Raw genomic sequence first — 23,535 nt, forward strand, 5'->3', positions numbered from 1 at the left:
AACCATTTCTAAATAAATTATAGATACCACAACACTTCAGCGTGTATCTCCAGTAAATATTTTATAAACCAGCCTTTGCTTATCTCCAGCAAATAAGACATTCTCTCATGTAATCAAATTGACAGCAATTCCTTGCTGGTATATTACTCATCCATAGTCACATTTCCTTAACTGTTACCATTTTTTAAAAAATAGATTACTCCTTTTAACAAAAATGTTTTTATAGCTGTTTAAAAAACATCAAGATCCAATAAAGGATTGCATATTGCATCTGGTGGTTATGACTCATTAGTCTCCCCTAATCTAGAGTAATGGACAGTCATCCTTCCCCCATTCTTCCCCCATGAGCTTGACTTTAAGGAGGCCAAGCCATTTGTCTTGAGAATGTTCCACATTCTGGATTTACTGGTGTCATTTAACTCATTCCTCTATCTCCTGTATTTTTTGAAGGGTAAACATTTCTGGAAATAATACTTTATAAGTTAAGCTTAGAAAGACATCTTAGCTAATGTTCTTATCAACATTGTCGTTCCGTATCCCCTTGTCTCTCTTTTCTCTTCCACCTTAATCTTCTCTTCTTTTTCTTCCCTTTCTGTCCCTTTTCATGTTCTGTTCTTCTTTACCTTTTGTTCTGCCTTCCATACTTCCTTTGGATATAGTCCATTTTCCCTCCTCTGTCTCTCTTTCCTGAAATTGAAGGCAGAGAGAGAGAGAGAACTGGGGCTCAAAGAATCCGAGAACTGTCAGGTGAGAAATGGGAATATAAAGTAGAGTGGCCAACCCATTCTTTAGCGTATATATTTTTATATATACTATTGTGTCCATCTCTCTGAATTTTTAATTTAATTTCAAATATTCTAGTCTTTGAGTAAACTTTTTGATAAGGGTGAATATATGGCTCATTTGGGTATATATCACTTTTAAGTTTTGTTTTATGTTTTTTGTTTGTTTGTTTGTTTTTGTTTTTTTTTTTTGAGACCGTCTTGCTCTGTTGCCCAGGCTGGAGTGCAGTGTTGTGATCTTGGCTCACTGCAACCTGTGCCTCCCACGTTCAAGCAATTCTCCTGCCTCAGCCTCCCAAGTAGCTGGGATTACAGGTGCCCACCACCATGCCTGGCTAATTTTTTGTATTTTTAGTAGAGATGGAGTTTTGCCATGTTGGCCGGGCTGGTCTCGAACCCCTGACCTCAGGTGATCCACCTCTCTCGGCCTCCCAAAGTGCTGGGATTACAGGCATGAGCCACTGCACCTGGCCTTAAGTATTTTTTTTTTTTTTTTTTTTTTTTTGAGACAGAGTCTTGCTCTGTCACCCAGGCTGGAGTGCAGTGGCGCAGTCTCGGCTCACTGCAAGCTCTGACTCCCGGGTTCACGCCATTCTCCTGCCTCAGCCTCCCGAGTAGCCGGGACTACAGGTGCCCGCCACCACGCCCAGCTAATTTTTTTGTATTTTTTAGTAGAGACGGGGTTTCACCGTGTTAGCCAGGATGGTCTCGATCTCCTGACCTCGTGATCTGCCCGCCTTGGCCTCCCAAAGTGCTGGATTACAGGCGTGAGCCACCGTGCCCGGCCTAAGTATGTTTTTAAGCTTGAGAAATGATACCGGAAATGATCAATTTCACCAAGTGGTGGGTGGGAAGGGAGGAAAGGAAGAGAAGGTGAAAGTAGGCCCAGACCTTCTTTTTCCTCCTTTGATGGTATCTTACTGGCCTATATACCACTGGAATTGTGGGCTAGCACTGCTCTTGTTTTATGAATCTTGCATCCTTTCTTCTCAGAGACCATGTGAAGGCAATGGAAGAAAGGAAGTTACTTCATAGTTTCTTGGCTAAATCACAGGATGAACTGCCTCCTAGGAGAATGAAGGACAGTTACATTGAAGTTCTCTTGCCTTTGGGCAGTGAGCCTGAATTACGAGAGAAATATTTGACTGTTCAAAACACCGTAAGGTAACACAGTGCTATTTTTATGTATTTGTTTTTATTTCCTTGTTTTATAACAATGTTGAAATACAATTCACACACCATACAATTCACTTATTTAAAGTGTACAATTCTATGGTTTGAATACATTTAGAGAGTTGTGCATCCATCACTATAATCGATTTTGGAACATTTTCATCACCCTGAAGTGTGTTATTTATTTTTAAAAGGAGACCAACATGATTTGCATTTAATTCACCATTTGCTTTATTTCACAGATTTGGCAGGATTCTTGAGGATCTTGACAGCTTGGGAGGTACTGGTATTATTTTAGTCTTTCTAATAGATACCTACAGACATACATTGAATTCTGTGACTGGAAAGGGCTCTTTTATTCTTTAACCTGCACAGATGGTGATATTCTAAAGTGCACAAAAAAAGAAGGACATCGGCCGGGTGTGGTGGTTCATGCCTGTAATCCCAGCACTTTGGGAGGCTGAGGCGGGCGGATCACTTGAGGTTGGGAGTTCAAGACCAGCCTGACCAACATGGATAAACCCCACCTCTACTAAAAATACAAAATTAGCCAGTTGTGGTGGCGGGTGCCATAATCCCAACTACTTGGGAGGCTGAGGCAAGAGAATCACTTGAACCTGGGAGGCAGAGGTTGCGATGAGCCGAGATCGTGCCATTGCACTCCAGCCTGGGTAACAAGAGTGAAACTCCGTCTCCAAAAAAATGTAGATTCCTATTTAATGGAGGTATAATAATAATAATCTTTCTTACTAGTAACTTAAAAAAAAAGTCTTAAACTTACAGAAAAGTTGCAAATACAGTATAAAGAATTTTTCTGTGGCCAGGCACGGTGGCTCACGCCTGTAATCCCAGCACTTTGGGAGGCTAAGTTGGGCAGATCACGAGGTCAGGAGATTGAGACCATCCTGGCTAACATGGTGAAATCCTGTCTGTACTAAAAATACAAAAAATTAGCCGGGCGTGGTGGCATGTGCCTGTAGTCCCAGCTACTCAGGAGGCTGAGGCGGGAGAATCACTTGAACCTGGGAGGTGGAGGTTGCAGTGAGCTGAGATCATGCCACTGCACTGTAGCCTGGGCGACAGAGTGAGACTCCGACTCAAAAAAAAAAAAAAAAATTTCTTTGTCCCTGAATTATGTGAGAATAAGTCTCTGACATGATGCCACATCACCCCCAAATATTTGAATATGTCTTTCCTACAAACAAGGACATTCTTCTACATGACTACAAACAGTCATAAAAAATCAGGAAATTAACACTGATGTGTCATACTGTCTAATCCTCAGGTCCCATTCAACTTTTGCCAGTGGTCCTTCATAGCAGAAGGATCCAGTTCTGAATCATATGTTGATTTAATTGTCATGTCAGGACTAGTTCCTTAATCTTTCTTTGACTTTCGTGACTTTGACATGGTTCTTTTGTGTATTGTCCCTCAATTTGGGTCTGTGTGATGCTTCCTCATGATTAGCTTTGGGATATGCATCTCTGGCAGGAATGTCACAGAAGGGATTCTGTGTTCTTATTGCATCCTATCAAGTGGTACATGGTTTTGATTTCTCGTTACTGATGATATCAGCTTTGCTTACTGGATGGTGATGATGTCTGCCACTCTTCTTCATTGTAAAGTTACTCTTTTCCCCTTCGTAATTAATAAGTACCTTATGTAGGGGAGGGGGCAGGTAACTTTGAGACCTTCATCAGACTTTCAATTCATTAGTTTTAAATCAGTATGGACTCAGGAATTCCTATGTTATTGAATGGACTATAATATGTTACTATCATCTATTTGATGCTCAAATGGTCCCAGGAGTGTCCCAGTCCCTTCAGGCTAGCTTCTGCGTGGTTTTCTTTGATGCGTCCCCATTATTCTTTGAGCACTTTCTCACTTTCTGGCACAATAAGATATTCTAGGCTCATCTTGTACTTTTCACTGCCCCAGTCCTAGAATCACCCACATCTCCAAGGAGCCCTTTTTTTGAAATGGAGAATGATATTTTGAAGTGGAGGATGATATTTTGAAATGGAGAATGATATTTTGAAATGGAGATACGTGCATTGGGAGTGGTCATTGCTCCTGGATATCACTGCTCCCATACCCTCTTAGCGGAGGAGCTGGGAAATACATGTGCATATACATACATATATGTTATTTCTAAATCTTTGTACAGATGTATGTACGAAAACCATGGGATTGCACTGATAGCTCCAATTCCAGTTCAGCCACCACGGGGTTCATTCTCATTTCCTTCCTTTCCATATTTGTATTCCCTTCTCCAACTGGCTCCATTCTCCTTCATATATTGACTTATTTAATCAGTTCCCCTGTATGTGACCAGTTTCCTATGGCTGCCACCCCTCATGCATCACGGATGCTCCCCTCACCTCACCTGGGCTCTGGTACTCCACACCGGGTCCCCCTCTGCAGGCTCACCCTCTTCACTGTGCTCAAGCTGTGACACGCTCTGCCATCACTCTTGCAGCCCCTCTGCAAGGATGTCTTCCTCACCCTGCTCAGATGCCAGCCCCCTACTCTAGGCTACCTTACTTGCTCCCACCTAATGATATTTGGGCTGAGTGGTTGGGAAAGGGTCTGAAGAAAGGTTCTAATATATTTTTAAAAAACTATTAAACTGTTTTTTTAATAGAGATGGGGTCTCCCTGTGTTGCCCAGGTTTTTCTTGAACTCCTGGGTTCAAAAGATCCTCTTTCCTCAGCCTCCCAAAGTTCTGGGATTACAGGTGTGAGCCACCGCGCCTGGCCTTTTTTTTTTCTTTTTCTTTTTTTTTTTTTTTTTTGAAACAGAGTCTCACACTTGTTGCCCAGCCTGGAGTGCAGTGGTCCAATCTTGGCTCACTGCAACCTCCGCCTCCTGGGTTCAAGTGATTCTCCTGCCTCAGCCTCCTGAATAGCTGGGATTACAGGTGCCCGCCATCACATCTGGCTAATTTTTATATTTTTAGTAGAGACAGGGTTTCACCATGTTGGTCAGTCTGGTCTTGAACTCCTGACCTCAGGTGATCCGCACGCCTCAGCCTCCCAAAGTGCTGGAATTGCAGCTGTGAGCCGCCACGCCCGGCTCTGACTTTTAAAATATAGATATAAGCTTGTTGTTAAGCTTACACCTAGCAACTACTTTTCTCTAGATTAAATGAACCCAGTTAAAAATTCATGGCTGGGCACAGTGGCTCACACCTATAATCCTTGCACTTTGGGAGATCGAGGCAGGAGGATCGCTTGAGGCCAAGACTTTGAGACCAGCCTGGGAAACAGTGAGTCCCCATCTGTACAAAAACCAAAAAAGTAGCTGAGTGTGGTGGCATGCACTAGTAGTTCCAGCTACTCAGGAGACTGAGGCGGGAGGGTTGCTTCAGCCCAGGAAGTTGAGGCTGCAGTGAGCTGTGGTGACACCACTGCACTACATCCTGGTTGACTTTGGTCTGCTTAGGTGTCCATATATACACAAACTCCCCTGCCACCACTACCCTCTTTCTTGCTCATTAACTGCTATTGATGGCCAGTCTCTTTTTTTTTTTTTTTTTGAGACGGAGTCTCGCTCTGTCCCCCAGGCTGGAGTGCAGTGGCGCGATTGTGGCTCACTGCAAGCTCCGCCTCCCGGGTTCACGCCATTCTCCTGCCTCAGCCTCCTGAGTAGCTGGGACTACAGGCGCCTGCCACCGCCCCCAGCTAATTTTTTGTATTTTTAGTAGAGACGGAGTTTCACCATGGTCTCGATCTCCTGACCTCGTGATCCGCCCGCCTTGGCCTTCCAAAGTGCTGGAATTGCAGGCGTGAGCCACTGCACCCGGCCTGGCCAGTTTCTTTAACCTGTTCACTTGATTCTATTCCTTCTATTTCTTCAAGGAACTGCCTTATCACTTAGCTTCCTCCATCATTTCCTGAGCCTTTTCTCAACTTCACTTTTCCCTCAAGTTATAAACATATTCAAGCTTCTTCCATCTTAAAATGAAAAATAGGCCGGTCAGGGTGGCTCACGCCTGTAATCCCAGCACTTTGGGAGGCCGAGGCGGGTGGATCACTTGAGGCCAGGAGTTCGAGACCAGCCTGGCCAACATGGTGAAACCACATCTCTACTAAAACTACAAAAAGTAGCCGGGCATGGTGGTGCATGCCTGTAATCCCAGCTACTCGGGAGGCTGAGGCACGAGAACTGCTTGAACCGGGGACGCGGAGGTTGCAGTGAGCTGAGATTGTGCCACTGTACTTCAGCCTGGACAAGAGAGCAAGACTCTGTCTCAAAAACACAAAAATTAGCCGGGTATAGTGGCGTGTGCCTGTAGTCCCAGCTACTCAGGAGGTTGAGGCAGGAGAATGGCTTGAACCCGGGAGGTAGAGGCTGCAGTGAACTGAGTGCACCACTGCACTCCAGCCTGGGTGACAGAGTGAGACTCTGTCTCAAAAAAAAAAAAAAAAAAAAAAAAAAGATAGGTAAAAAATCCTCTTTTCTTATAACACCTCATACTTTCTTCCTTACTTCATAGCTCACTTTCTGAAAAGAACTGGGAAAAATCACCTGCTCTCATTGCCTCTGTATGCTAACTTCCTGTTATTAAATATTTGCCGGTCTGCTGTGTTCTGGCTTCTGCTCCTCCACGCCATTGAAACTGCTCTTGCCAAGCTCGCCATTGGCTCCTTTACTGCACAATTGAATGGATGCTTTTCAGGGTTGACCTGACCCCTTTGTGGCTTCTTATATCGTCCAGCCCACCCTTGGGCTTTGGTGACATTTCCATCTGCTTCTCTGGCTGCTCTTTTGTAGTCCCCTTTGTAGGTTCCTCTTTTTCTGTTGATCCCTTAAATGTAAGTTATCCCCAGGGTTTTGTCTTCTGCTCTTTCAAAAAATGATTATTTTTTGAATTCATTTTATTTTATTTTGTTTATTTTTTTTTGAGCCGGAGTTTCGCTCTTGTTGCCCAGGCTGGAGTGCAATGGCGCAATCTCAGCTCACTGCATCCTCCACCTCCCAGGTTCAAGTGATTCTCCTGCCTCAGCCTCCCAAGTAACTGGGATTACAGGCATCCACCACCACGCCTAGCTGATTTTTTGTATCTTTGGTAGAGATGGGGTTTCGCCATGTTGGTCAGGCTGGTCTCAAACTCCTGACCTCAGGTGATCCTCTTGCCTTGGCCTCCCAAAGTGCTGGGATTACAGGCATGAGCCACCGTGCCTGGCCTTTTGAATTTTATAATTTGTTCATATTAATTAAATTTTAAGGCATTTTAAAATTTAACAATGAAAATAGTTAAATCTTTTAAAATTTTTTATTTAGTTTTTGAGACAGAGTTTCACTTTGTCACCCAGGCTGGAGTGCAGTGGTGTGACTGCAGCTCACTGTAGCCTCGACCTCCTGGCTCCAGCAGTCCTCCTGCCTTAGCCTCCTGAGTGGCTGGGACTATGGGTGCACACCACCATGCCTGGCTAATTTTTTTGATTTTTAGTAGAGACAAGGTCTGCCATGTTGCCCAGGCTGGTCCCAAACTCCTGGACTCAAGGGGGATCTTCCCACTTCGGCCTCCCAAAGTGTTGGGATTACAGGCGTGAGCCACTGAGCCCAGCGCTATTTTTTAAGTTGAGGTTAAAATATAAAATTTACCATCTTTATTTTTTATTTTATTTTTTTGAGACAGAGTCTCGCTCTGTCACCCCCCAGGCTGGAGTGCAGTGGCACCATCTCGGCTCACTGCAACCTCCACCTCTCGAGTTCAAGCAATTCTCCTGTCTCAGCCCTCCGAGTAGCTGGGATTACAGGCATCTGCCACAACGCCTGGCTAATTTTTGTATTTTTAGTAGAGATGGGGTTTTGCCATGTTGGCCAGGCTGGTCTCAAACTCGTGACCTCAGGTGATCCCCCCACCTTGGCCTCCCAAAGTGCTGGGATTACAGGTGTGAGCCACCGCGCCTGGCCCATCTTTATCATTTTTAAGTGTATCGATCAGTGGTAAAAACTACATTTATATTACGTTTTCCTCCGTCTCTTCTCTACCCTTCCCTTCTGCCCTTTTTTGGGTTGACATTGCAGATTCTCTATAAACTCATCTACTCCCAGTGTTTCAGTTGCTATCAGTATGCTGAATACTTACGAAGCTACATTTTCTGGCCTGTTTTTCTGAGTTTCAATCAGTTTTTCCTCTTAGCTACTAGATTTATTTTTCTTTTTTAGAGACAGTCTCGCTCTGTTGCCCAGACTGTAGTACAGTGGTAAAATCATAGCCTACTGCAACCTTGAACTTGTAGGCTCAAGTGTTCCTTCTGCCTCAGCCTCCTGAGTAACTGGGACTATAGGTACACTGCACCATGCCTGGCTAGTTTATTTTGGTTTTTTTTGGAATAGGGTCTCACTCTGTCACCCAGGGTGGAGTCCAGTGGTGCGATCACAGCTCACTGTATCCTCCACATCTCAGGCTCAAGCATCCTCCCATCTCAGCCTCTCAAGTAGCTGGGACCACAGGCACATGCCACCATGCCTGGCTAATTTTTGTATTTTACTGTAGAGACGGGATCTCACCATGTTGCCTGGGCTGGTCTGGAACTTCTGGGCTCAGGTGGTCCATCTACCTCTGTCGTCCAAAGTGCTGGGATTACAGGCTTGAGCCACCATGCCTGGCTTAATTTGTAAAGTTTTTTGTAGAGACAGGGGTCTCACTCTGTTGCCCAGGCTGGTCTCAAACTCTGGGCTCACGTGATCCTTCTGCTATGGCCTTCCAAAGCCCTAGGATTACAGGTGTGAACAACTGTGCCCTGCCCAATACCTTCATTTGGATGTGCCATAGGCTCTTCAAATTCAACACATTGAAAATGGCCCATTCTTTCCTTCCTATATTCTCTTTTTATTTTGAGACAGAGCCTTACTCTGTTGTTCAGGCTGGAGTGTAGCAGCATGATCATGGCTAACTACAGCCTTGACCTTCTGGGCTCAGGCAATCCTCCCACCTGTCTCCTGAGTAGTTGGGACTACAGGCATGTGCCACCACACCTGTCTAACTTTTGTGTTCTTGGCAGAGATGGAGTCTCTGCTGTGTTGCCTGGGCTGGTCTTGAACTCCTAGGCTCAAGTGATCCTCCTGCCTTGGCCTCTCAAAGTGTTGGGATTACAGGCATGAGCCACTGTACCCAGTCTGTGTTCTCTTTTTCAGTGACTAGTACACCATGCTTACCTATCCAAGCTAGGAAACTGAATTGATTCAAGTCTTGTCAGGTTTACCTTCTTCTTAACTCATAGTCTTTTCATTTCTACTCCTGTTGCCATAGGTTGGAGCCATCTGATTTCTTTGCTGGACAAAGACTTGTAAATGGAGTTTATTGCCTTTAGCCTGTCATTCCCCCAGTGCGTCCTTTAGTAGGTGCATAGATGGAAGGATTTACAGTTTCTCAACAAATACTTATTGGGCCACATATCTTGTCCTGAGAGTTTGTGATACAAATTTGAATGGATTATAGGGGAAGCAGGGAGCCAATCAACATATAATTATACAATTTTTTTTTTTTTTTAAATTTTGAGACAGTCTCACTCTGTTGCCAGGCTGGAGTGCAGTGGTGCAATCTCGGCTCACTGCAACCTCTGCCTCCTGGGTTCAAGTGATTCTCCTGCCTCAGCCTCCTGAGTAACTGGGACGCCACCACGCCCGGCTAATTTTTGTATTTTTAGTAGAGACGGGGTTTCACCATGTTGGCCAGGATGGTCTCGATCTCTTGACCTCGTGATCCACCTGCCTCCGCCTCCCAAAGTGCTGGAATTACAGGCTGAGCCACCGCGCCCGGCCCAACATATAATTATACAACTTTAAATGAGTTGATATCTGTAAGGTGCATGAACCATGCTTGGCACATATAAATGCTTGTTAAAATATGGGAAGTATAGAGATAACCACAGGGTGGCATAGGAGCCAAGGGTGTTATGGGGAAGGAGGGATAACTGAGTGAAATAATTGTTTCATGATTAATTAGAACAGAGCCAGGGAGAAAACAGGTAGCCAAGTCCTTGTGATTTGTTTCTCTTTCCTGAAGATGTTTGATACTGTCAGACTCATGTGCTGAGTTCTTATTCTGATTTTGGCACTGAGTCTCTGTGGAGTAGTAACAAGCTGCCTGGTGGGTCTGGGCTTGCTTCGGGCTTTGATTTCTTCACCAAATCTTAAAATTGAGGGGGCAGTCAGATTGGAGGATCTCCCAAATCCTTCAATTTATAAAAGTGTTTGGTCCTAGGATAAGATGATCAATGGAATATTGGGGGCTGGGTCTTCAAAAGGAGACAAGACTTTTAATGGATTTCAGGGAGTAAATTTGAAATGTTGGGAAATAATTCTGCCTTTTAAAAATTTGGTACACTCCTGTTTTCCTGCAGTTCTTACTTGTTACATGCACAACAAAATCCATTCAGCCAAGATGTCTCCTTTATCGATAGTTACAGCCCTGGTGGATAAGATTGGTAAGTGATATCATTTTCTATGCATACTTAGAATTCTTAGTAATTGCAAGATATTATTGAGATTACAGGAAGTCCTCTCCTTTTATGGGAATTTTTTTTTTTTCTTTTTGAGATGGAGTTTTGTTCTTGTCACCCAGGCTGGAGTGCAAGGGCACGATCTTGGCTCACTGCAACCTTCGCCTCCCAGGTTCAAGCAATTCTCCTGCCTCAGCCTCCCGAGTAGCTGGGATTACAGGCGTGTGCCACCTCGCCCAGCTGATTTTTGTATTTTTAGTAGAGATGGGATTACACCATGTCGGCCAGGCTGGTCTCAAACTCCTGACCTCAGGTGATCCACCTGCCTTGGCTTCCCAAAGTGCTGGGGTTACAGGCATGAGCCACCGCACCTGGCCCTTTATGGGGAATTTTAATGTACATATGCATATGAAAATGTCTAGAATGCTATATACCAAGATATTTGTTATAATTAGGTGGATTTTGCATGATTCCAGTTTTTTATATTCTTTGCTTTTTCTACGTTTTTCAAAAACACATGTAGATTTCTTCTGCGTGTCAAAAAAGTTATTTTAGTTTTGAAGACAAAAAAGAAATGTAGTGGAATTAGCCATAATTTCTAATTGTGCATATTTACAGAACAGAACATTTTTGGTATGATTTGGACCCCGATTAACTTCTCTTTTGCAGATATGTGTAAGAAGAGCTTGAGCCCAGAACAGGACATTAAGTTCAGTGGCCATGTTAGCTGGGTCGGGAAGACATCCATGGAAGTGAAGATGCAAATGTTCCAGGTAAATATGCGCCTGAAGATTGTCCACTGTTTACATAAAACCAGCTAGTCTCCATGCAGGAAAAGCTTATTAACCTATGTACAGGTATGTCGCTTACTGCTTCTAGAAAAACAGTTGAAAACTCATGTCATATGGATGGTGGGTTATTAATATCCTCCTTGTGGACAAAGCCTGAAGTACTATTTGGTGTTTATGTTTAATATTTATTACTTTCTAATCATATACAGCTCCACGTTAAGGTGTTTATTTCTGGTTCGGCCCAGGAGAGTTTCACAGAAGTCTGTGTTATGGTAGGAGTGAATGGAATTGATTACTGTATTCATTTCCCAGGATTGCTGTACAGTTGGCCCTCTGTGTCTGTAGGTTTCACGTCCACAGATTCAACCAACCATGGATTGAAAATGTTTGGAAAAAAACAATGAAAAATAATATAAATAAAACACAATACAGTATAACAACCGTTTTTTTAAAAAAATAGAGATGGGGCTGGGTGCAGTGGCTCATGCCTGTAATCCCACTACTTTGGGAGGCTGAGGTGGGCAGATCATTTGAGGCCAGGAGTTTGAGACCAGCCTGGCCAACATGGTGAAACCCTGTCTCTATTTTAAAAAATACAAAAATCAGCCAGGCATGTTGGTGCACGCCTGTAATCCCAGCTACTTAGGAGGCTGAGGGACGAGAACCGCTTGAACCCAGGAGGTGGAGGTTGTAGTGAGCTGAGATTACGCCACTGCACTCCAGCCTGGGTGACAGAGTGAGACTCATCTCAAAAAAAGAAAAAAAATTAAAAATAGAGAAATAGAGATGGAGTTTCACCATGTTGCCCAGGCTGGTCTTGAACTTCCAGCCTCATGTGATCCTCCCACCTTAGCCTCCCAAAGTGCTGGGATTACAGGCATGAGCCACCATGGCTGGCCTTCAAACAGCTATCTATATGGCATTTATATTGTATTAGGTATTGTAAGTAATCCAGAGATGATTTAAAGTATACAGGAGGAGGTGCATAGGTCTTATGTAAATACGACACCATCTTATATAGGGGAGTTGAGCATCTGTGGATTTTGGTATTGGCGGGTGGTGGTGGGGAGTTCTGGAACCAATCCTGTGTGGATTCCAAGGGGCAGCGGTACCACAAAGTACCATAAACTGGTGGCATAAAACCAGAAAATTTATTGACTCACAGTTTGGAGGCTACTAATCCAAAATCAGGATGTCAGCAGAGTCATGCTCCCTCTAAAACCTGTAAGAGAGAAACCTTCCTTGTCTGTTTCTTGCTTCTGGTGGTTTGCTGGCAATCCCTGGTGTTCCTTGACTTCCAGCTGTAGCACTTCATTCAGTCTCTGCCTCCGCCATCACATGGTGTTCTCTCGTGTGTCTGTCTCTCTGGTGTCTCTTGTCAGGATGCCATTAATCATACTGGGTTAAGGGCCCACCCTACTCCAGCATGACCTCATTTTACCTAATTATGTCTACAATGACCCTATTTCCAAATACAGTCACATTCACAGTTACGGGGGTTAGGATTTCCACGTGTCTTTTTGGGGGACACAATTGGACCCTTAACAGTCATTTGAGCTATTACAGTAGTTAGGAACAGCTCATCTGATGAGTAAAACTCAGAATAGCTATTACAAACAAATGAAGAAATTTGGCAAGAAAAAGTACCTTAAAGAGGATAACAACACAGAAATAAAATGATTTAGTGTATGTCCAAGATTTCGTTGTGGAAAACTTATTTAAGAATGACTGGCCAGGCAGGGTGGCTCATGCCTGTATTCCCAGTACTTTGGGAGGCCGAGGTGGGCGGATCACGAGGTCAGGAGATCGAGACCATCCTGGCTAACATGGTGAAACCCTGTCTCTATTAAAAATACAAAAAAGTTAGCTGGGTGTGGTGGCGGGCGCCTGTAGTCCCTGCTACTCGGGAGGCTGAGGCAGGAGGATGGCGTGAACCTGGGAGGCAGAGCTTGCAGTGAGCTGAGATCACGCCACTGCACTCCAGCCTGGGCGACAGAGCAAGACTCTGTCTCAAAAAAAAAAAAAAAAAAAAAAAATTCTTGGTTAATTCCTAGTCTGCTCAGTGCTGTGCCATGCACAGCAGATTCCTGGCACAGGACTTGCCTTTTAGGGAATCTTGACAATTTGAATCTTGGACAAATAGTTTGAAAAAGTGATATAGGAATTATTGAGAGAGAACCAGTGGAAATCAGTGTCAGACAAGTAAACACTTTTGTTTTAAATTTGCATTCTTCACTGGCTGTTTGACTAATCACTTATGACTCGAGTGATCTTTTTTATTCCAGAGAAGTGATGTGGGGATAAGCACTCTACCTCTGGTTTGCATAGATTTAAGTTCTAATCCCAGCGCTGCTGCTTCCTGCTGCTTCCTAGTCATGTGGCTGTGGGGAAACCACCTCTCTGAGCCTCTGTGTTCTCCAATGTAACATGAAACTAGTAACAGAGCACCACATTACATGGTTGTGGAAAGGGAAATTGCAAAAAACCCATTCATGTGAAGTACTTGCTATAGTGCCGATTACACAGTAACCACTGTTGGAAATTTTTTTTTTTTTTTTTTTTTTTTGAGACAGGGTCTCGTTCTGTCACCCAGGCTGGAGTGCAGTGGCATGATCTCGGCTCACTGCAGCCTCTGCCTCCCGGGTTCAAGCGATTCTTCTGTCTCAGCCTCCCTAGTAGCTGGGATTACAAGTGCACACCACCATGCCTGGCTAGTTTTTGTATTTTTTATAGAGACGGGGTTTCACCATGTTGGCCAGGCTGGTCTCGAACTCCTGACCTCGAGTGATCTGCCCACCTCGGCCTCCCAAAGTGCTGGGATTACAGGCGTGGGCCACCGCCCCCAGCCTGGCAATAATATTAATTTATTATAAATACTGTTGAGGTGGCCTCAAATTTCTATTTTGGGCTTGACCTTCATACCCACTTTTCTGAGTGCTCCTTAATTTCTTCACCTAGACATGCTGTTGCTACCTCAAGTTCCAATAAACAGTACGTTCCAAACTGAATGGCTCCAATTCTCATCCTCCTCCAGTCTCCCCTTTGCCAGCCTCCTATTTCCTCCAGCTCCAGACCTTTGTGACAGCTTTAATTTTTCCCTTTCCCATGCAGCCTTTTGCCAGGTCTTGCAAATTCATCACCCACAGCAACTCACCAGAATTCTTTCTCCCCACATCCTTTTGGCCCTGTGTTTTATTCAAGTCCTCACTGCCTCTTGTGTGAGTGCCTTAACGGTCTTTTAATTAACCTGACTTTCTCTAGCCTGACCGCTCTCTGTTAATTTCATGCATTTTTACCGCATAAGTCTTCCAAAGCTGATCTTGAATCAGGTCACTTCCCTTCTCAGAAACCTTCAGTGACCGTTCATTATCTGTGGATTAAAGTCTAAACCCCTTTGACTGGCCCAGGTGCAGTGGCTTACGGCTCCAATCCCAGGACTTTGGGAGGCCGAGGCAGGTGGATCTCTTGAGCTCAGGAGTTCAAGACCAGCCTGAGCAACATGGTGAAATCCTGTCTCTACAAAAAGTACAAAAAATTGGCTGGGCATGGTGGCTCATGCCTGTAATTCCAACACTTTGGGAGACCAAGACAGGCGAATCATGAGGTCAAGAGTTTGAGACCAGCCTGGCCAATATGGTGAAACCCCATCTCTATTAAAAATACAAAAATCAGCTGGGGGTGGTGGCACATGCCTGTAGTCCCAGCTACTGGGGAGGCTGAGGCAGAAGAATCGCTTGAATCTGGGAGGCGGAGGTTTCAGTGAGCCGAGATCGTGCCACTGCCTTCCAGCCTCAGCAACAGAGTGAGACTCCATCTCAAAAAAAAAAAAAAAAAAAGTACAAAAAATCAGCCAGTGTGGTGGTGTGCGCCTGTGATCCCAGCCACTTGGGAGGCTAAGGTGGGAGGATCACTTGAGGCTGGGAGGTGGAGGTTGCAGTGAGCTGAGATTGCGCCACTGTACTCCAACCTGGGTGACAGAGTGAGACCCCATCTCAAACAAAAAACAAAACTCCTTTGATTAATTAGGACCCAAGGGGCTTCATAAACTAGTCCCAGCCTACGTTTCCAACTATATTCCCTTTGACTTATCATTTATATGCCTTCTTAATGCTCACCACTGGCCTTCAAGCATCGTAAGAATAGGGAGTTATTCATCTTTGCATTCTACTGGTTGGCACTAGTGGGTGTTCATGATAGTAAACCATAATTTACATATAGGTTGAACATTGCAGCTCTGAAATCTGAAATGCTCCAAAATCTGACTTTTTGAGCACTGACATGATGCCCAAAGGAAATGCTCGTTGGGTTTGGAATGTTCAACCTGTGAGTATTGAATGCAAACATTCCAAATCCAAAACTCCAAAATAGTCTGAAATACAGAACACTTCTGGTCCCAAGCATTTTGGATAAGGGATACTCAGCTGGGAGTGAGTGAATGAGTATCATTGCTGGTGCTTTTTCCTTTGCCTGAAATTCTCGTGCTCTGGCTTTGTATCCACATTCTCCCTGTGCTCCAGGATAACTTCATGCTCAATCCCTTTCCTTATTCTCCCATCATGTAACACCTGTTCCTTCCCCAGGCCTCCTTCCTCAATACCATCTCTCTGACTCACTCTCCTGGCACCTGCTAGTCTCCTACAGAGCTGTGCATGAACATGTCTTTTCTCTTCCACTGTGGACTCTACTCCTCAACGATAGGACCTGGGTTTGAGTCACCTAGCTCACTTCCTGACATCCATTCATTTCACATTCATTTAGCAATCATTTATTGAGTGCCTGTCCTGTGCTAGACATACGACAGTGAGCAAAACAGATAAAGTTCCATTCTCTTGGAGTTGATATTCTAGTAGTGCCTAGAACCTGCCTCCTTCATTCATTGGCAAATGCTGATCAGGTATCTGCTATCTGCCAGTCTTTGTGCTAAATACTAGGGGTATAACTGGAGGAAAATGGTCTTTGTCCTCCAGGAGCTCACGGTGCAGTAGGGAGACAGCCACATAAACAAATGATTATTATACAGTATATTGTTATGCATTATTTTTCAACAGGGACACTGTTGGCATTTCTGGTGGAAGCATTCATTGTTCTGTAGGCCTGTCCCCTGCGTTATGAAGGATTTAGCTCCCTGGTTACCCTTCTCCACAGTAATGCCCACCAAGTTATGTGATAACCAAAACCACTCTGTATTCTTCAAATGCCCCCCTATTAGAGTCATATCTACTTCTCTTACATTGAGAACCACTGTCAAGAGGGGACTCTTTCTATTAAGGGGGCTGAATGAAGGAGGGAAAGAAAATCTGGGGAATAGGGATGGGGGAGGGGAGGAGTGTCGTGAAGAATGAGGCTGCTAAGGAAGGCATCAGGTAAAGATATAGACAGGAGGCAGTCAACAGCCTGCTCTATCCCAGGACCTCTCAGTTGTTAGTTAGCTATGGCTAGAGAAAAAGGTGCAGGTATGAGCACAGTATTTGGTGAACAACTGGAGAAGAATCCTGGGCTCTGTTGTGGAGGGCTTTATATGCCACGTTAACAGGATTAGCCCAGGTGCTGGTGGAAGAAAAGAGGAACTATTGAAAGGTTTGAATAGGGCAAAGGCATAATGAGATTGGTGAGACTGTTCCTACAATTGAGGGGGAAGGCGATAAGGGCCTGAGTAGGTAGTAGTGATGAGACTTGTATCATTTGTTGAGGAGGGAACCAAATATACTCTGAGGTTATAAATAGCTTCTGTCATTACTTTATGGTATGACTTTCCTGGGCGTACAGACTTCTAGGGGATAAAGAAACATCTTAAGGCCCAGGCATGGTGGCTCATGCCTGTAATCCCAGCATTTTGGGAGGCTGAGGCTGGCAGATTGCTTGAGTTCAGGAGGTCAAGACCAACCTGGGTAACATGGCAAAACCCCATCTCTACAAAAATTAGCTGGGTGTGGTGGTGCACGCCTATAGTGTCAGCTACTCAGGAGGCTGAGGTGGGAGGATTACTTGAGCCCATGAAGTCAAGACTGCAGTGAGACACGATCATGCCGCTGTACTCCAACCTGGGCAACAGAGTGAGACCCTCTTCCTGGGGGTGGGGTGGGGGGGGGGTGGGAAGAAACATCTTAAAACCTCAGAGGCCTGGGCATTGTAAATACAGGTTGAGTAGCATTGTAAATACCGGTTGAGTAGCATTGTAAATACAGGTTGAGTAGCATTGTAAATACAGGTTGAGTATTCCTTATCTGAAATGCCTGGGACCAGAAGTGTTTCTGATTTCAGAATATTTGTATTTACTGGTCGAGCATTCCTAATCCCAGAGTTCAAAATCTTGAAATGCTCCAATGAGCATTTCCTTTGAGTGTCATGTCAGTGCTTGAAAAGTTTTGGATTTTGGAGTATTTTTTATTTTTGGATTAGAGATACTCTACCTGCATTTAACTTAACCCACATAATCATCTTTGATTTTACCTCTTTTTGGGAGCTCCTGTGCCCAGCTACGGAGGCATAAACATGTGCTAGTGGTTGGCACACCGCAGTTCCCTGGAACATACTAGTGTTTGTGAGCATGATGGGAGGTCCACTTGGGTAGGTGTGCCATCAGGAAGACAGGTACGCCCTGCAAGAAGCTCAGATTCTGAGGGAAGCAGGCAAATTAAACGCTTATGATACCCTCTGTGACCCTTGCCTTTGGGTCCCAGTCTTGCACAGTTCCAAACTCCATGCCAGCAGCCCATCTCACGCAGTATACTGTTTGCATTTTGTTTGTTTTGTTTTGGAGATGGGATGTTTTCTGCCACCCGGGCTACAATGCAGGGGCGTGATCATAGCTCAGTGCATCCTCGAACTCCTGGGCTCAAGGGATCCTCCTGCCTCAGCTTCCCAACTAGCTGGTACTACAGGCATGCACCACCATGCCTGGCTAATTTTTAATTTTTATTTTTAGTTAGAGACCAGGTCTTGCTATGTTGCCTAGGTTGGTCTTGCACTCCTGGTCTCAGGCGATCTTCCCATCTAGGCCTCTCAAAATGCTGGGATTATAGGCGTGAGGTACCATGCCCAGCCCCCTGTTTGGGCTTTGAGGTTTTTTTCTCCTCTGCTAGGCCACAGGCTCCTATGTCATCCTGCCATTCCCAGAGCCTAGTGCTGTGCCTGGCTCAGGGTAGGCCCTTAGCAGATGATGGTTAATGAGCATGCTTCTCCTCTTTTTCCAGTTTCAGGCTTTCTCTCTCCCTCTCTCTTTTTTTTTTTTTTTTTTTTTCTTTTTTTTTTTTTTTGAGACGGAGGCCTGCAATCTTGGCTCACTGCAACCTTGGTCTCCTGGGTTCAAGCCGTTCTCATGCCTCAGTCTCCTGAGTAGCTGGGATTAGAGGCATGTGCCACCACACCCTGCTAATTTCTGTATTATTTAGTAGAGATGGGGTTTTGCCATATTGACCAGGCTGGTCTCAAACTCCTGGCCTCAAGGGATCTCCCACCTTGGCCTCCCAAAGTGCTGGGATTATAGGCATGAGCGACTGCGTCCGGCCCACATACATATTGTCTGTTAGAGTCGTGACAGGTCTTCCCGATCAATCTATTTCTCATATGTACATTTTCTTTCCTTTGTTCTTTAGTTACATGGTGATGAATTTTGTCCTGTTTTGGATGCAACATTTGTAATGGTGGCTCGTGATTCTGAAAATAAAGGGTAATTGCTATTTTTTCATAATTCTTTATTTTGAAGAATTTCAAAGATACATAAGCCTAGAGAGAAGACTATAATGAATGTCCATATACCTGTCATTTGGACTTTACAGTTTTAATTGCAATATTTTGGCCATTCTTGTTTCATCTGTTGTTTAAAGAATATTTATATTTTAAGGCAAGTCCCAGACATAATGACATTTCACTCTTAAATACTTTAGGCATCTTTTAAAAAATAAGAATATTCTCAGACCAGGCGAGGTAGCTCATGCCTGTAATCCCAGCACTTTGGGAGGCCAAGGCTGGTGGATCACTTGAGGTCAGGAGTTTGAGATCAGCCTGGCCAACATGGTGAAACTCCACCTCTACTAAAAACACAAAAATCAGCTGGGCGTGGTGGCACGCGCCTATGATCCCAGCTACTGGGGAGGCTGAGGCACGAGAATCATTTGAATCTGGGAGGTGGAAGTTGCAGTGAGCCGAGATTGCACCATTGCACTCCAGCCTGGGCAACAGACGAGACTCTACCTCAAAACAACAACAACAAAAAGAGATGTTGCACAATTCTGTGAATACACTAAAAACCATTAAATTGTACACTTTCAATGGGTGAATTGTGTGGTATGCAAATTATACCTCAATAAAGCTGTTACCAAAAAAAAAGAAAATGAAAAACAGACTTACAGGCATAAAAATCAAATGTAATATGTGGACCATATTTGGATCCTGATTTGAACAAATCATTCAAAATATATTTGGAGAAAACTGGATATCAATTAATATTAGAATATATCAAGGGCTTACTATTTTTGTTAGGCATGACAGTAATAATGTAGTTACTTAAGAGAATATTATCCTTTTTTTTTAGATGGAATTTTGCTCTTGTTGCCCAGGCTGGAGTGCAATGGGGGGATCTCGATTCACTGCAACCTCCGCCTCCCGGGTTTGAGCGATTCTCCTGCCTCAGCCTCCTGAGTAGCTGGGATTACAGGCATGTGCCACTATGCCTGGCTAATTTTTAGTAGAGATGTGGGTTTCACCATGTTGCCCAGGCTGGTCTTGAACTCCTGACCTCAAGTGATCCACCCACCTCAGCCTCCCAAAGTGTTGAGATTACAGGCGTGAGCCACCGCGCCCAGCTGAGTTGTGCAATCTCTTAAATCTTTTTTAATCCAGAACAGGTGTGTCTTCCCCTATTGTTTCTTATTCACTCGTTGAGAGGCTGGATCATTTGTTCTAAATAGTGTCCCACTTTCTGGATTTGTCTTATTGCTTTCTCATGGTGGTTGGTTTGTTTTTTACTATCCCTAGTAATTTCTCTAAACTGAAGTTAGATCTAAAGCCTTGTATTAGATTTCGGTTGAGCATATTTGGTGAGAGTACTACATAGGTGATGTTGTATATCTCATATCTCATGTTGCATCATATCAGGAGGTACAAGTTGTCCCACTCACAGTGATGCTAAGATTGGTGTGGGGGTTCAAGCAGTTACAGCCTAATCTCTTCTTTGTGAAGTTCAGTTTTTCCTCTTCTGATCAGCAACAATCTACAGGGGTTTCCTTTGTCATCCTGCAAATAGCTGAGTTTCCCATCAGTCTTTTTCCAGTGCTTTCGACGTCCACTGCTGATCATTGCTTTAATTACTATCATGAGGCAGTTTAGAGTAATTCTCAAATTTTGTCATTCCTTCTACATTTATTAGCTGGAATTCTGTAAAGAAGAGCTTTCCCTTAACAACTAGGGCAATTGGGTTTGAAATGGAGAGTTAGGATCAATGCTTCATTCTTTTATTTACATGTTTTCAGAATAAGGAGTTGGTTCACTAGCTGGTGATGACATGCCTTTCCCAGTTTTTTGGTTTTTTAGAAAAGTATCATGTTTTTAAATTTCTTTTTTTTTTTTTTTTTTTTTGTTTTGTTTTTCTGTGTGTATGTGTTTTTGAGATGGAGTCTCGCTTGGTCACCCATGCTGGAGTGCAGTGGCGCGATCTCGGCTCACTGTAGCCCCTGTCTCCTGGGTTGAAGAGATTCGCCTGCCTCTGCCTCCCGAGTAGCTGGCACTGCAGGCATGCACCACTATGCTTGGCTGATTTGCTTTGTATTTATAGTAGAGATGGGGTTTCACCATGTTGGCCGGGCTGGCCTCGAACTCCTGACCTCAAGTGATCTGCCCACCTAGGCATTCCAAAGTGCTGAGATAACAGGCGTGAGCCATCACGCCCAGCCCCAGTTTTTTTTTTTTGAGATGAGGTTTTGCTCTTCTGTCCAGGCTGGAGTACAGTGTCATGAGCACTGCTCACTGCAGCCTGGGCCTCCTGTGCTCAAGCAATCCTTCCGCCTCAGCCTCCTGAGTAGCTGGGACCACAGGCGCATACCACTATGCGCAGCTAATTTTTTTTCTTTCTTTCTTTTTGAGATGGAGTTTCATTCTTGTTACCCAGGCTGGAGTGCAGTGGCACAATCTTGGCTCACTGCAACCTCCACCTCCCGGTCCAAGCGATTCTTTGGCTTCAGCCTCCTGAGTAGCTGCCAAGCTAATTTTTAAACTTTTTGTAGAGATGGGGTTTTGCCATGTTGGCCAGACTGATCTCAAAATCCTGAGCTCAAGTGATCTTCTCGCCTCGGCCTCCCAAAGTGCTGGGATTACAGGCGTGAGACACTGTCCTGCCAGAAAAGTATCATTATGAATTCATGGTTTTAATATGTTTTATGTATTTCAATAAATTGCAGCCATCGTTTCTCTTGATGCTCCAAGTGTACCATCTTTGGGCAGTGGGAGTCCTCTAAGCTTGCTCCTTTCCACCTGTCTCTTTCCACCTGATACCTTCCTGCTCTCTGACACAAGATGGCTGGGGCTCATCTTACATATTTCCTGCCTCAGGCCTGGTGTCATCCATTTCTCCAAGTCGTTCTGGGGTTTCTTTTAGTGGGAACTGGTATTTAGACCTCAAAATCTGGGCACTAGAACAGTACATTGTTACTAGTTTGTTATTGTTTCTAGGCCTTTTCAGTGGACAGAGCTAGGATATATTTTAAACAAACAAAAAGCCTCATGAAGGCTGGATGTGGTGGCTCATGCCTGTAATCCCAGCACTTTGGGAGGCCAAGGTGGGCAGATCACTTGAGCCCAGGAGTTTGAGACCAGCCTGGGCAACATGGCGAATCCCCATCTGTACTAAAAGTACAAAAAATTAGCCAGGTGTGGTAGCATGTGTCTGTAGTCCCAGACGATGTGGGAGGCTGAGGTGGGAGGATCACTTTAACCCGGGAAGCAGAGGTTGTAGTAAGCCAAGGCTGTACCACTGCACTCCAGCGTGGGCGACAGAGCAAGACCCTGCCTCAAAAAAAAGCCTCATGGTCATTTTCAAGTCAGATTTAACCATATAGACTTCAACTTACTTTACGTCATCTTTTTTTCTCTTAAATTGAATTATTGGTTTCTAACAACAGTTACACCCAAACTGAGAAAAACTAATTGTGTGGGTAGAGCTGGGGTGGGAGGAATTGCTGTTTGCACGGGACAGAGATCAGTGGCCTATGGGAAATCTCGTTTGTATTAGAAACTTGATTTAGGAGTCTGCAGTGAAAAATCTTTGCTGCTGCATGGAAAGCTGACTTGGAAAGTCAAATTAAGATAGAAAAATATGTTGGTCATGGCCGGGCGCGGTGGCTCAAGCCTGTAATCCCAGCACTTTGGGAGGCCGAGACGGGCGGATCACGAGGTCAGGAGATCGAGACCATCCTGGCTAACCCGGTGAAACCCCGTCTCTACTAAAAAAATACAAAAAACTAGCCGGGCGAGGTGGCGGGCGCCTGTAGTCCCAGCTACTCGGGAGGCTGAGGCAGGAGAATGGCGTGAACCTGGGAGGCGGAGCTTGCAGTGAGCAGAGATCCGGCCACTGCACTCCAGCCTGGGCGACAGAGTGAGACTCCGTCTCAAAAAAAAAAAAAAAAAGAAAAATATGTTGGTCACTTAGTGATCTGAAGGAAGAATAACACCCGTCTACTCTGGCCCTTCCTGCCAGCCCCAGCTGACCTTCTGTGGCCAGTGACTGGCCTGGGGCTTCTATTCAAGCACTGACGCCATTGCTGCAAGTTTCACTCCCAGCTGATGCATGTCACTTTTCCAAGCTGTTGTTTCAATTCTTTTGTTTTTTTGTTTTCAAGACAGAGGTTGGCTCTTGTTGCCCAGGCTGGAGTGCAATGGTGCAATCTTGGCTCACCGCAACCTCTGCCTCCTGGGTTCAAGTGATTCTCCTGCCTCAGCGTCCCTAGTAGCTGGGATTACAGGCACCCACCACCACACCCAGCTAATTTTTGTATTTTTAGTAGACATGGGGTTTCACTGCGTTGACCAGGCTGGTCTCGAACTCCTGACCTTAGGTGATCCACCTGCCTTGGCCTCCCGAAGTGCTGGGATTACAAGTGTGAGCCACTGCCCCCGGCCTGTTTCAATTATTTTGTTTCCATTGTTGTTTCATCAAATCTTTGGATTCTACCACGGTGAAGTATTATCCCTTTTCCCTTATTTTTTATTTCAAGAAATTTGATGCTTACAGAAAAGTAGAAAGAATAATGCAACAAACAAATGCCTTTCACCTAAATTGTATTACATTTGCATTATTCTCTTAACCTCTCTCTATAAATACACATATTTACGTATTTTTTC

General features: G+C 44.5%; 1 protein-coding gene across 2 annotated transcripts in view; it reads left to right on the forward strand.

The window, feature by feature from the left end:
• ACOT9 (acyl-CoA thioesterase 9) overlaps window positions 1-23,535 on the forward strand; it is a 38,863-nt gene that overhangs the window by 10,061 nt on the left and 5,267 nt on the right. For both annotated transcript variants that reach the window (XM_007991298.3, XM_007991299.3), the window contains 5 exons: window positions 1,776-1,946; window positions 2,198-2,235; window positions 10,313-10,396; window positions 11,081-11,184; window positions 18,798-18,871. In XM_007991298.3, the coding sequence (XP_007989489.1) occupies window positions 1,776-1,946; window positions 2,198-2,235; window positions 10,313-10,396; window positions 11,081-11,184; window positions 18,798-18,871 (471 nt within the window). The remainder of the gene's footprint in view (window positions 1-1,775; window positions 1,947-2,197; window positions 2,236-10,312; window positions 10,397-11,080; window positions 11,185-18,797; window positions 18,872-23,535) is intronic.

This window comes from Chlorocebus sabaeus, chromosome X (assembly GCF_047675955.1).
Source record: "Chlorocebus sabaeus isolate Y175 chromosome X, mChlSab1.0.hap1, whole genome shotgun sequence".
In the NCBI taxonomy this organism is placed as follows: Eukaryota; Metazoa; Chordata; class Mammalia; order Primates; family Cercopithecidae; genus Chlorocebus; species Chlorocebus sabaeus.